General features: G+C 37.1%; 1 protein-coding gene across 1 annotated transcript in view; it reads right to left on the bottom strand.

Moving 5' to 3' along the window:
* The window catches only part of LOC107675085 (mitochondrial peptide methionine sulfoxide reductase), an 81,447-nt gene that overhangs the window by 9,452 nt on the left and 57,006 nt on the right, over positions 1 to 14,989 (bottom strand). The window contains exons 4-5 of the mRNA XM_016469294.1: positions 11,779 to 11,883; positions 9,668 to 9,774 (exon numbers count right to left, since the gene is read on the bottom strand). Coding sequence (XP_016324780.1) covers positions 9,668 to 9,774; positions 11,779 to 11,883 — 212 coding nt within the window. The remainder of the gene's footprint in view (positions 1 to 9,667; positions 9,775 to 11,778; positions 11,884 to 14,989) is intronic.

Genomic DNA, 14,989 nt, shown 5'->3' with positions numbered 1-14,989 from the left:
CGGGATCGCGAGCCTGGCCACTCTCATCAAACACAGCCAGGCGAGAGCGGAGCATACGCAGCGAGAGTAACCCGCAGTGATGACAATCAGCTCCTCGAAAGCTGACCCTGCATGCTCCGCTCCCAAACAAACGACACACAAATCGTGTGTATCCCCCGCCGCCAGATATCGTGGGCAGGGGAGGAACACAGCGTTTGTAATGCCGTTCGCTCGCCATAGAATTTTGGTGCTTACGTCACCCCGCTCGTGACGTCTCGCTACTCCATTGGACTGATTTGACACGTGCTTCAGAACGCGGCCATGCAAGGGCGTCCCCAAAGCGACTTTGACGCAGCTCGAGTTCCTGAAGGGGAACCACTGTTATAGAGAATACGCATTTAATGGATTCTAAGGGTGGAGGTACCTATACATTGTAGTTAAAACTGGTTCGCTTTAGAGGGCATGCATGTGCTTTTGTGCTGGGTTTGCCCTTGAGATCAGGGTCTGTGTCTTTGAGAACTCATCCGCTGGCACCGAGACTGGCATGGCTGCGGAGGAAGGTGGCACCGTTTATTTCCTGGCAGCTCTTTGTGCTTCTGTCCATAATGATGTTTAGGGCTTTGTGCTCTCCCGTGCCAAAAATCTGTTCTATAGCATTTGTTGAGGTCTCTTGAGGATATCATCATGAAGGAAAATGAAACCTGGATTGTCTGCAGTTGCTAGAAGAACAACGAGGGGAGGAAATGGGACGGGAGGATCAGTGGTTAGATGGTAAACAGGGAAGACAAACCCATAAAGACAGCCAGCCAGCCATCTGATCTGGAAACAGTAGTTCTGTCATGCTCGACTGTAGGCATAAATGTGCTCTGATGCTTTGGGTTTGTGGGGTTTAATTATGTTTCAGATGACACAGATGTAAATAATCAAAGTTTTTCTGGACATGTTAGAATCTCTTTATGAGATGCAATATGTCAAACTATGAGGTGTAAAACACAGAATGAGAAGAGAAGAGAAGTGAAATTCATTTTTAGAGTTCTAGGTTTTAGTCATAGTTTTTTATTTTGATGAAAATCTCCATTAAATGTAGTCAATATTTCGTCATGTCATTCAGTTAACTACAATTTGACTACATTGGAATCTAATTTTTGTTATGTAAATAACATTTTAATTGATGAGAATATTTTATATTTTATATTGTAATACTAATTTAAAATATATTCTGTCTATTGTTTCTATGTTTCATGTATTTCTTTTTCAAATGTTAAAAATGTGTTAATTCATCATTTTTGTTTGGAAAGACTGACATTAACACTGGATGAGATAACAATGACAAAAGAACATATTCATATTCATATATTCATAGAATGTCATATTCATTAATTTGAGCTATTTTTACTAAAATTTGACTAAAATAGCATCTATTTTTAATTCATCAAAAATAATTTGAAAAACTTCTGAAAAAGTGCAAAATTAAACCAAATATTTAAACAATTAATCTATTAATTTAAACACTTTTTTTTTTTTTAAAGAGATGAATTTTTGTCTTTTGAAAAAAAAATATTTACATATATTTATGCATTTTAGTCAATTTTACTACAACTTGACAAAAATGTTGACATAAAATTACAAAATTAATGTAGAAATGTAAAAACACTGGAAGGGGGGATGAGAAAAGAAGAAACCAAAACAATAAAACAGATGAGGTGAGGCAAAAGATGAGATGAGGTTAAACAAGAAGGAGAGGAGAGGAGAGGAGAGGAGAGGAGAGGAGAGGAGAGGCTAGGTCAGGATAAATAAGACGAGACAACAGATCACAATGGCTAGAAAAGCAGAGAAAAGAAGAGAAATTATGAGGGGATACCACAACAGAATAAAAGAGATTCGATGATGCACACTAAGAAACCAATAAATGACAAATGTTAGAGACAAGAACATGCAAGACGAGAAAAAATAAGATAAAATGAACCAAAATGAGATGAGATGAGACAAGAACAGAGTAGACAACAAGAGAAAAGTGACAATGGTCAGCCGCGAGGAGCAGGAGAGAGGGCCGGGTCGAGGAGCAGAGAGCGGCACGCTGAGGAAGGCAGGACGCAGGAAGCGAGAGCAGCACTGAGCAAAGAAAAGTTCAGTTTGTTACTAAAGCAATTTGAAGACAGATTTGGCCGGCAGATGGTTGGCAGCGCTGTGTTTGTTAAACCAACTGGTCGGGTACATTAGGATGTCGGGGAGCAGCATGCATTGAGTCTCCATTTAGAACAGCCACAGATGGGGGAGGGGAAGAGGGGGTGCCGGCCTGGCAAGCTGGTCAGGAAATAACAGGAGCGGTCGCAGAGCGGCCGGGGGAAAAGCTAATTAGCCCACGCACGGCCCGCAGTCACACACTCTATAATGAGACTCAGGTATGTTTAATGCCTCACACGGATGGAGAGACTTAGAAAATACTCGTCCAAACACCTCGGCTTCCTTCCTCATTCAATTTACTCTTATCAGTCTACTGCAGTCTGATCTGGCCCATCATTTCTCTCGCTCGATGCGTTTCTTTCGCTTTCTCTGTCTGTCTGTTTTGTAGCTGTCAAAAACATTGGCATGGGCCACTGATGGCAAAATATACTGGCACTGGCAAACCAGGGTTTTGTAAAAGTAAAACTATTAAGCACAGTTTTGTTAATTGAAATTAAGCTGAAATTAAGTGAAATAAAATATAAATATTAGATTAAAATCTCAAATTAAATGAAAATTAGAAATGTTCCCTTGAAATAAGTAAATTTGAAGAACTAAAATTACTCAAATAAAAACAATGAAAATAAATAAAAACTAAAACTGATATAAATTAAACTTAAATAGTAATATATAAAAGCTAATAAAAATGACAAAAAAGCACATAAGATTACTGAAAAAATAACCTAAATGAAAATAAACTGTAAATAATACTAAAATAACACTGCAGCAAACTAGTGAACTGTCAAATTCTATAGCACAGTTGTATGTGTATGCCTAAAAAATATAATATTTTACAAAAGCAGTAAAAAAAAAAGTGCTACCATAAACAACAATGGTTCATGCCATAAACATTTTGGAAAATAATTTTACCATTTTCTAAAGGATTATTTGACCCAAATATACAAATTCTCCTATCATTTCACAAGAAACAATGTATTATTTATACATTTATAATTTTACATTTATTAGTCTGATTTGTGAATTAATCAATTCAGACTGGTTTTATTGATTCATTAAAAATCTGACTTGAATGTTTCGATGATTCATTTACGAATCAGAGCTTTTTACATTTTCTGAAAGGGAATCGGGAATTTTAGTCTGTTCCTCACACAAAACTATCATATGACTTTAGAAAATAAGTCATATGGATCACTTTTATGATTCCTTTGTGGTGGGTTTTTTGGAGTTTTCCAGCTTCTATCTTCATCTGCTAACATTATATTGATCGTGTGGTTGGGATATTCTTCAAAAAAAAAATCAGCATGCAGCCTACAAAAAAAATGTTTTGGACCCTGGAAGAAATAAAGCCACGCAAGCCAGTGAGTGGCCTGGAAGAAATAAAGCCACACAAGGAATGAAATGAGGGTGAGTAAATAATGACAGAATTTTTATTTTTGGGTGAACTGTTCCTTTAAAAATCAATTAGCCTTCCTTGGAAGGCCACACAATGAAAGTAAAAAAGCCACAAACACCTACTTCCGATACACGTCCTCCCTCGTAATTACAGCCCACATTATCCATGGGAGACTGGTGGCGAAGGTGCGACTGGGCTTTTAGTTTTACTGCGCTAGTGTGGAATAGAGTGAGGCTGCAGTCGCTAATTGAGGCCATTGTGATTTCTTGCAGACATTGATGGGGAGGTGTAATTGGTGGAGTGCAGTCAATCTCCTGGATTTTGCTCAGGGCGCATGGAGACTAGGTAAACCACACATGTGGAGGCCTCGGAGGGGAAAAACCTGTCTTTTGTTAGCCCTTAATTGAGATGCTAATAGATGGGAACATGCCACACCAAGTTCTTGAGACGTGAGGACAGAGAGAAGGAAAGAGAGTTTGAGAGAGTAAATGAGCACAAAGGCAGGGGGGTGGACGAATGGAGCGCTGCCCCCCCTGTGGATAGGACACACTGCCCCCTTGTGGTTACTTTTACCAGCATTTTATGTAGCAATATGATGTTACGCAGAATGATGCTACCGTCTCCGCCAATTAACGGCCCATAAATTAAACAGAAAGGGTATGACCAGGATATTGAATATCGAACAATTTCGCAGAGGTCGATTAGAGCAATCTCCTTCATTTAAACCCTGAGTGATCGTCACTCTCTGCACTAATATGGTCTGCTCTTGGAGCAAAGCGATGCTAGCTTATGACATTCATGCTTGGCTTTGAGAATCAGCTGGAAGGTGATCTGAACGAGGATGCTAGGGCGGGTCAGTGGTGTAAATGTGTGCAGATATCGGCTAAAATGAGGGCAGAATTAGGAGGCACGCTGCAGTGTCTATCAGGGTTATTATACAGTTATACTGGAAAAAATTTAATACAATTTTTTTTAAATAATAGTATTTTAAAAATACTAAAATTGAACTAAAATGAAAACTGAAAGTATAAAAATAAAAGTATACAAATATAAAAATATTAAGAAAAAACTATATTAAAGTAACACTAGTGTCTATGTGCTGAGAAATGTGACTGTAATACAAGTTTCCAGTGAAGCCAGATTTGTAGATCTGCTAAGCAAAGTAGAAAAAAACCTCTTGCTCTCATTTTGGTGCTGGTCTATTATTAATATTCTTTGCTTTGAATGTCTTATACCTGTGGTGAAACTCAATGAACTTTGCATGTGTGAAGGGTCTGTGGCTAATTACATTTTGTGTAATTATGGGATGGATGGAATGGATGGTTGCCTAGCAACTAGTTGGTTAAATTCACAATATTCTAAAACATCAGCCCCACTACTCCGTTTGAGCTAAAGACTTTACATATCACAGAAGAGTCTCATGGGGAACAAGTTACCTGTGGTGAAACTCAATGAACTTTGCATGTGTGAAGGGTCTGTGGCTAATTACATTTTGTGTAATTATGGGATGGATGGAATGGATGGTTGCCTAGCAACTAGTTGGTTAAATTCACAATATTCTAAAACATCAGCCCCACTACTGCGTTTGAGCAAAAAAGCTTTACATATCACAGAAGAGTCTCATGGGGAACAAGTCTGCCCCAAGGAGCATTACATTTCTGCATGAAATTTTCTGTCAGTACTGTATATTTTCAAATCTTATGAAGCACTCATCTTTGGACATGATTTCTGGAACATGTGAAATGCATATGCATATGCATAAAACTGTTAATGCAACTCAACAGTCTTCCAGAAAACTGAAAAAAAAGGATTTTCAGTGTTATTTAACATTATATATATATAAAAAAAAAAATTCCCAATTCTTATGTCAGTAAATCCATTTAATATAGCCTACTTCAAAAGCAGTTTCTTAAACCTGCACAATTCTGTTAATTGCTTGCAACTGTATTAGATTTTTTTTTGTGGAATCCAAAATGGCTGACAAGTTCAAGACTAAAAATACCAACTTAATGCGTAAAATTGTACACTGTGCCAAGCCTACATCTGCACACTTGGACATTCTTATTGGAGTGATATAAAACATCCACTGAAGAATGGCAATTTTACTCCTCACGCTAAAACCTTAGCAGCTAAAAACAAGTGGATCACTCTATGAAGTGACTGCATTTTCCAGTAAGCAAGTATATTTTTACATTTTTGCAAGATTTAAAAAATGATCTCAGACAGTGCTAGTCAACAGCATTGTGCCATGTCAAGCGAAATTAACACATTTTAATATATTCTGGGATATAATTATGCCTTCAGAAAGGTAACAGGGTTAACGCTTTTACAGTTTAATTTGACATTACAAGCCTTGTGCTACAGAATTGTAATAATTATACAATATCCACCTTTCGCAATTAAAATGTAAGATAAAAGTGTGCATATACAGTATATATATATATATATATATGTGTGTGTGTTGCCCCACCACAGAAACAGTAGCCCTCCAAATTCCAAACATCCCCCACACTAAAACCAGGCGCTATAAACCAGCTTTCATTTCCAGCCTTGTAAAAAGATTTATGGTGACATCAAATCTTCCCTTACGCAACACAGATGGGCCCCCAACCCAAGATCGGAGTCCCTCATCTCCAGCATCCTCCAACCCCCCCTCACGGGTCTCCCTCTCCTGTCCCTCACTCATAATGGACCCAGCTGCCTGTCAGACCAGGCTTTATTAACCCCTTGCCTTCTGACACTCATTTCATTGTGGCTAGGGGTCAACAGCTGATTAGAACACCGGTGAGGCGGCACTCTACAGATGACCTTCAACCCCTAGCAGCCTCTCTGTTTGGGCAGCGGGCCAATAGGAGGCAGCGCGGCCTCCCTTGTTGCCATGGAGACAGGGCCTGCCGAAGCGCAGATGGCTCGGCAGGGGGTGGAGTGGGTGGAGAGAGAGAGAGAGACAGCAGACAATGGAGGATGGAGCGAATAAGTAAGAGAGAAAGAGAAAAGGGAAATGTAGTTAAAAAGATGGCCAGTAGAGGGAGCATGTGAGTCTGCAGGCGTTTCAGAACAGAAAGAAATGCAGAGCCTTGTGCAGCTAAATCTTCTTTGACAGCATGCAGCCTTCATAAACTCCTGTCTTATTCATTTGACCAGCTAGAATAGAGTAGGCTACTGCAGGACATACTTGATTTAACCCTCATTCTTGTCCTGTTGAAATTGCCTTTGCTAGCTATATGTTCGGACTCCCAGAGATCCCATGGTATATGTCTAAAAAAAAGCCTAATTAACCTCTTTTTTTCAATGCAAATTCCAAAGTTCCTCTGACCTAATCAAGTCAAGTTGCATCACCAAATAATGTGATACATTGGCTATATTGGATACGGAAATGTCACTGTTATCCAATATAGTCAATATTGCTTCTGTTTGACCAAAGCAAGAAAATACAAAAAACATTTTTGGATGTCTTAAATGACCACATTGCTGCAGTATCCCACTTTTCTATGAACATGAATTCAACCATGAAACATGCCAAACTGAAAATTATCCATTTTCCAAGGGGAAAAACATCTCTTCGTGCCCTGTTTTTATGAAACAGAACTATTTTAGAGGGCCATAGAGTGGCTCTCATTTCCAGTCATTAACAGAACCCTTGTCCATGAAATTTCAGGGCAAGAAAACAAAGCAATTAACATTGAAACATTCTCTAAGCAAAAAGGCTGCTCTGCCAAAGCAATAAGAAACTAAAGGCTTTTACAAAACAGAATAAAAATATTAAGTGCATCATTATTTTATTATGCAAAATTGCAAATTCATAAAGCAGAATCCATTTGCTAGCAGATATAGCCCCTAACACATAAGCTAAGGTTAATAGGTGGCATCTATGGGATAAAATGCTGTAACCAATCAGCATCTAAGACCAAAACTCTGTATAATTCTAAATATGATTTTAAAAAGTGTCTGATTTTGGAAGTAGGAAGCTGATCAGAATGTCAGAGGCCAATGGTGCAGACCATTGGGAGTCATCATCAGCTGGAGCCAGTGCTGCGTGAAAAAACAAATCGCACCCATATGCTTTCCCCGCTCTGAGGCCTGCGTCCCCTTTTCTCATCCCCAGGGTTCCAACACTACAGCCTGTGTGTGTGTGTATGTATATGTATATATGCATGTATATATATCTACATATGGTATCACAGCAAATAATTTATTAATTTTTATTTATATGAATTTATAATATATTTTATATGTGCTAAACTAGATATTTATCATATTTGTGGCTGTGTAGTGCAGATGGCCTGCAGGGAAAAAAATCCTTTATGTTGAGCCCTGGTTGCTGATCTCAAAATCATTAAATCTATTTTGCAAGAAAACTTCTTAATATGCCTCTAAAATAAGCATTTTGATTGTTAACGGTGAGGACTTCATTTGTGAGCATGTGTGAGTGTATCTCCGAACATCATTGTCCAGTGAGATCCATCCCTTCTTTAAGAATCTGTTGCTGAGTTACCAAATGCACCATATCACAAGAAAAGATATTGGATATTGTGTTCAGCATTTGTTCAAAATGGAGGGCTGAGGCAAGAGTGACTGCGCCGTTCATTTGGGCTCTTTTGATGTAGAAAGAGAGGCTGCAGAAACCCTTGGTATCAGCACAAAAGCAGCCGAGAGCTGATGTGAAGTGCAAGAAAGCAAGAAAGGACACTGTAACGATGAGACAATCAAGGTCATCTCATCAATAGTCAAATGTGTCTAACGCGACGCCATTCGTAATGTGTCCGAGTGTGAATACTGGCTGCTCTTGCACAACAGAGCACTTCGGTGAGGTACAGAACACACAGCTGCTAATTTCATCTCAGACTGTTGACTGATCTGAGGGAATGAGAAGTGAAACGGCCCCCAAAAAAACAACTATGATCATACACAAGGGGAAGGAGAAGGGTTTTGAAGGAAGAAAATGAGTCTACAGGGGTACGGTAAGGAAGACTAGTGCCTGTAAGAACTACAGTCAGTTCCTCTGCTTCTATTGTTCTAACAGGCTTCGCTTCGACGGAAAGGGTGGGGTTGTTAGCGTGAACCGCATGCAGGTTTGTAATGCATTGCACCACCGAGACCAAGAAGAAACCTCAATTTTCGGCTCGACAACAGAGCTGTTCTGCAATTAGAGAAAAATATATGCATAATGCAGATGACAGCATTCACACTCAATGCCGAAAGGCTTTGAACCTCCTCGTGCACGGATTTGAAGACTCCCTTCTCCAAGCTGGCTACGAGACAAACAGAATTACTATTTCATGTGTAAGATTATATTTCCTTGCTTTGCAGAAAACCTGTTTCATCTGGCATGGATTCGCAGGTTATCAAACAGAGCAAGAACCGTTGAGGGCTGTAATCCTCCACACCTGCCCGCTTGGGGACCAGAGGTGTGAGCATACCATTATATGAGGGTACCGTCGATACAAATAGCTTTTGTTTTCTAAAAGCAGTGGTTGTCAACCAGTGGATTGTAGGTCTGTTCTGATAAGGTCGTGGACAGGAGGGAAAATGCGATACTAAGCCTTGCCTTAAAACGCCTTGCGGAAGTGAAGAAATTAACACTATCACATTAATATTCCAATACTCAACAACAATAACTGTAGTAATGATACTACTAATAATAAATTAAAATAAAATGTTATAAAATATTATTAAAATAATATGTGTGTGTGTGTGTGTGTGTGTATACATACATACATAACACATACATTATCACATATCACATAAATATTCCAATACTCAACAAACTGTTTAATATCATTTTATAATTATAATTATATACAATTATAATTTTTTTAATTACATTATTATTTATTTTTCATATATTATATTTTTGTATAATTTATAACATTTATTATTATTATTATTATTATTATTATTATTATTATATACAACTGAAGAGTGCTGAGATCCAAAAAACTATAATGTCAATAATATTTTCAAGGACATTTTTGCTTTTGGTGCTTGATGTCCCATGTAATATCTGGATCCTGAAGCCAAACTAGTTTTGAACCAATGATCCACAAACTGATCACCTGAGGGTTGTTTGTATATGGAGGGGAAAGATATGAAAGGCCGGTAGAGGGATACCTTCTGATATTCGTCCTTGGAGTGCAATGCCTGATCAAGCTGTTCCTGTGTATACGCATAAATGGTTGATCGATAGGTCGCTCCAACATCGTTGCCCTGGCGCATTCCTATCAAAGTAAATGGAGTGATATGTCAATGCTAAAACAGGGTGTTTGAGGATCTGGTTACAACACAAATGTAATTTTTAGTTTTTTGGGTTAACTACTCCTTTATATTCAATTTTAAACTCTATATAGACATCTGAGCACTAAATTAAGTCATGTAACCATGATGTAATCATGCAGTTCAGCCACTGAGTGCTTCTTCCGTGGGTCCAAAATTAGCATCTATTAGTACTTTAGTCTCTTGGGAAACAAACTCCCAATCAACCAGATACGAAATTCTTGGGAAGAGTGCAATTTTAATTAAAGCTCTGTTTTGTCTGTTCTTGATCCAGATATGACTTCATAGATTCTGCATAGATATTTTTGTTGGATGGGAAGAGGGCATTAACTATGCTGAAGAAGCCGTATTGTACTGGATGGGACACTTGACTGAGGTCTTTACCTCATGCGATTGTACATTATTTTAAACATTTCTGAGCTGTAAAACGTTTTTCAAATTACTTAGTGCATCTTTAAAAATCTTAAGCTTTTAAGATTTTTTTTTATGTTCTTTAAAACAGCAGTTCAACTTAAGCTAAACTGTAATGATTTCAGTGTGAACATTAGAATGAGCCGAGAGTTAGTCATCACCACAGACACAATCAGGGCATTATACTGGCCATCTCCATCAGACTGAATGTGAATGATTGGTGAGACACTTTAATCTCCGATCTGAATCTTCTGGTCATGATTGCAGCCACTCAAACTGTTGCCTCTCCTCTTTGTGAATTCATGATGGGCCTCTCGTACCTCTCAAACTACTGGAACTTAAGATTGTATTATGTTAAAGAGCTGCTCTTTTTACAGGCTGTTAAATGGCTTTTTTGTGCTTAGCCTTTCTTTAATTAATGCTGCGTTAAACAAAACGTACTGTGTACTGTATTGGGTTTCAACTAGTAATGAACTAAATATGATCTTAAAGGGAGAGTTTACCCAAAAAGGACATTTTTGACATTTCCTCAAAACCTGTATGACTTACTTTCTTCTGTGAAACATAAAAGAAGACACTTAGAAGAATGTCTTGGCTGCTCTATCCCATGCAATAAAAGTGAATAGAGACAGAGACTGTTGAGCTACAAAATGACTAAATAAATATTTGACTAAACTACTAAATTTGAAAAAATAAATAAATAAATTATCGCAAAAGTTCTGATGCCATAAAATTGTGAAAATTTGAGGAACAGACTAAAATTCATTCATTTAAAATCTTTCAGTGGAACATATTCATGTGGCATCCTATATGGCAAAATAAAAATATTTTCAGAAATATTTTTGTTAAATACATCAAAATACATAAAAATGGCCAAAAATATAGTCCTAATACAGGTTTTTAAAATACATTTACATAAATACATATTTGCAATAAGTTAACAGATAAATAGTTTAATTTATATTCCCTCATATTTTGGCCATTATATACAAATATTTTTTTTTTTTTCCAAAATACAAAAAGCGTTTTTCCCAAACTGTGTTTTAAATTTTATATTTCTTATCTAAATTTCTCACAGTGTTTTCTTAACACTTGAAATACATTTTGTATTAAGGGTTAAACTAAATGTAAGGGTTAAACTAAATATATTTTTTCAATTTCAAAAATATATATAATTTTTAGATCATGCTGTTATGTATTTAAAATACATTTTAGCCATTTATACATTTTATGTATGGGATATTTGAATTAATGAAAACTAATGTGATTTCAGACCTAATATTTTGGTATGTTGCTCATTATAAGACTTGAAATATACCACACAAAGTCTTATGGCCTATTTTAAGGTGCTTTTCCGAGCTCAATATTTCCTCATTCACGTTCACTGCATAGGGAGAAAAAACTTTGTTGTGTTCCACAGAAGAAAGAAAGTCATACAGGTTTGGAAAGACAAGAGGGTGAGTAAACGATGACAGAATTTTTTTGAAAAGCAAACTATCCCTTTAAGATTGTGTGTGTGTGATGAAATAAAATGTTACCTTGTGTTGGATCGTGGCTTTCCCAAAATACCTTGAGCAACTGTGCAAAGTTGATTTTCTCGGGCTCATAGACCACGCGAACCACCTCTGCGTGTCCTGTTTTACCTGTGTGAGCAAGAGGAGCAGAGGTTACTGTGTAAACATCATCGCCAAAAAAGTCACAGTGTGCACACACACCCTCGTGTTAAACAGAGGTGGCCCGCGGTCCCAATCCAGTGAGGTCATCAAGGGCCACTGATTTTGGCTTGACTGGCCACATCTCCGGCGATAGGGTCAGTCCTCCATATTGATTACCATTATGTGTCTTTTGACCCTTTCATAAAAGTACAAGGGCAGTCGATCTACCTGTGTCATAGCATCAGCTGGGTGCTTTCTATAAGCTAAAAAGAATTGCAACCCGAAGAAGGAAACCATGAAAATACTTCTAGAGGAAGCTCTCCTTCTCTTAGACAGACTCATAACAACAAGAAATTACTTTGAAATGACTCACTGCGGGTTAGCAAGCATGGAGGAGAAGCATAGAGGAGCATCAAACAAACACAAGCACAATACATTACCTACAGTACTCCGCCTGATGATTATGCTCTCTTTAAGGCTGGATTCAAACAACAGCCAGCCATTAGTAGCATTCGAAAAGGAAGGCATGAAGTGGGTCAGACAGAGATTAAAATGAGAATTGCTGATGCTTTTTCTTTTTCAATGTCTTTAAAACAACAAGCACTGAACAAAACTGCAAGGTGTTTTTTTTTATTATGGGGGAGTCTTGTCCTACAGAAGCCATTGAAGTTTTATGAAAGTATTCAGACAATTACTTGCAATTGCAATTAGGCTTGTTGAAGAAGTTAAAAACACAATGGGGGAATTCACTGCACCAGCTGATAGTGTTGTTTATTTCCACTCATTGGAAATAAGTCTGCATTGCTTTAGAGCCCAATTCACTAAAAATGATACTAGAAAGAAAATGGCACAAAAACGCAAAACGTGTGAATACTGATGGTGAATGTTAGGTTGTGTTTGCACTTAAAAAAATGACACTGACTGTGCTGCAGTACAATTTTTTAACATTTAGCACCTTGTTTGTGGTTTGCAACGAGTCAGTAAATAAAGAAATTATATCAACAATATACATTTTTAAAGAAACTGATAGTTTTATTCAGAAACAACACATTAAATTGATCAAAAGCGACAGTAAAAACTTTTTCATTGTTACAAAAAAAATTATTTTTCAAATAAATGTTCTTTTCAATTTTCTATTCATCAAAGAATCCTAATATGTAAAATGTATCATGGTTTCCATTAAAATATTAAGCAGCATAAGTGTTTTCAGCATTTATAATAAAAAGAAATGTTTCTTAAAAATATATCAAAATAGAAAACATTTTTTAAATCATTCTAATATTTCACAATAATACTATAAATACACAATATAAATTATGTAAACTGAATTTTTTATCAAATAAATACAGCCTTTTTTCAAAAACATTAAAAAGTTGTTCCAAATTTTTCAAATGGTGCTGTATATATTTTAAATCACTCATTTTTGTGAAAATTACTCAAATTAAATTCATCTGGGGTTTTTTCTCCATATGTTTGTTTATATTAATTTGAATCCAGAAAACTCGATTATTGTCAAGCTTTTTATAACTTTGTCTATAGTCTATATTTGGACTGTGAGCAAATGAATCCCAGAACATGAACCAGCTGTGACTAGAACCCCAAAACTGAAAAACAGAGGTCCTAATTCCATATCTCCCATCATTAATTTATTACCAAAGAAGTCTGCTTAATAATCTCTGCTTCAGTCTTATGGGGGGCCGTCCTCTACGTTATCTCCAGTAAATCTATATTGCTTTGATATTAAAAAAGTAATAAAGGACTAACCTGTGGGGTTATTTTCATTACCAGGCAAGACGGCAGAGGGGTAGGAACATTATCAGAGCTCAGATATGGAGAACCAAAGCCGTGCCATTGCCCATACACCCAGGGCTGTCGCTTCAATTCACGCCTATACTCTCGGCATTGTAAAAATGCATTTAGTAGCCCGCTTGTCACAATGTTCCCGGGAGTCCCTCACTGACGACAGCGCTGCATACACCCCAAATTAAACATAGGCCCAAGTTGAAAGGTAGTAAAACACTTTCGTTGTCTGTGAACTACATAAATAATGCCATGGATTAGTTTACAAGCACAACATAAAACCCATATATGCCTAATATACCTAACCTAATTTTAGTCCAATTAACTAAAGAAAAGATAAGAAAAAGTAAAAATAAATAAATAAAATAATAAATTAAAATAAAAAGGAACTGTCTTTAGCATATATATATATATATATATAGAGAGAGAGAGAGAGAGAGAGAGAGAGAGTGAGAGTGAGAGAGAGAGAGAGAGTTTAGCTGGGTTTTTTTTCCTTATTTGAGACAAACAGCATAGGTCATTATGTCATTCACAGCATCATGAAAATCGCAAAATACAAAAATAAAAACAAATTTAAAAAATTCACTGCTAGATGGTGAACTTTGAGGAACATTTTGTTAAAGGATATGTGATGATTTTTCTTTAGCAGATGGGAATTACATGTCAAGTTCAATTGTCACAATTCAGTTTAGACCATGCAATTCCCTATAAAATGGCCAACCTTTTATTTACCTAAATCAACAGTACTTAGATTTGGCACTTGTTAATATTGGATACTGCGGCTACATCTTCTGTGCCCATTTATCTCTAATCATCTTTTTTAGAGAACAGATTTAGAAACACACATGTGCAGTATAAAATGACTGCTACAGCAAAAGAAAGCAAAAACGTACATTTTCTGCACTTGTTGTAACATTTTGTCAGTATTTTATGCAAATGTTCATATGCAGCGGTAAGACAATGGCGTTCTAATGGAGGCATAAGAGCCCACAGCATTATCCTCGAACTGCGTTATGCATGTTGGCTTCTGGAAGAGTAATGAACCCACTGAACCTGTTCCTACACTTCCCACTCCTCTCTTTACATTCATCCATTTCTCCCTCCCTCTCGATTTCTCTTCCTCTCACTCTGCTCAGATTTCTTCCCTTCTTCATTTCCTCTTTGAAGCATCTCGCCTCTTTTTCTTCCCATCTCCCAGCTCAAATCCTTTTTCTCAACCCCCATTTTTTTGGTGTAATCCCCTCACCCACCCCCTCGCCAGGCTGTGCCTTTCTAGACGAGCTGAAGGACGACC

This window comes from Sinocyclocheilus anshuiensis, unplaced genomic scaffold (assembly GCF_001515605.1).
Source record: "Sinocyclocheilus anshuiensis isolate Anshui unplaced genomic scaffold, SAMN03320099.WGS_v1.1 scaffold776, whole genome shotgun sequence".
NCBI classification, from domain to species: Eukaryota; Metazoa; Chordata; class Actinopteri; order Cypriniformes; family Cyprinidae; genus Sinocyclocheilus; species Sinocyclocheilus anshuiensis.
Note: the sequence above shows the minus strand (reverse complement) of the source record. Positions and strands in the feature narration are given on the sequence as shown.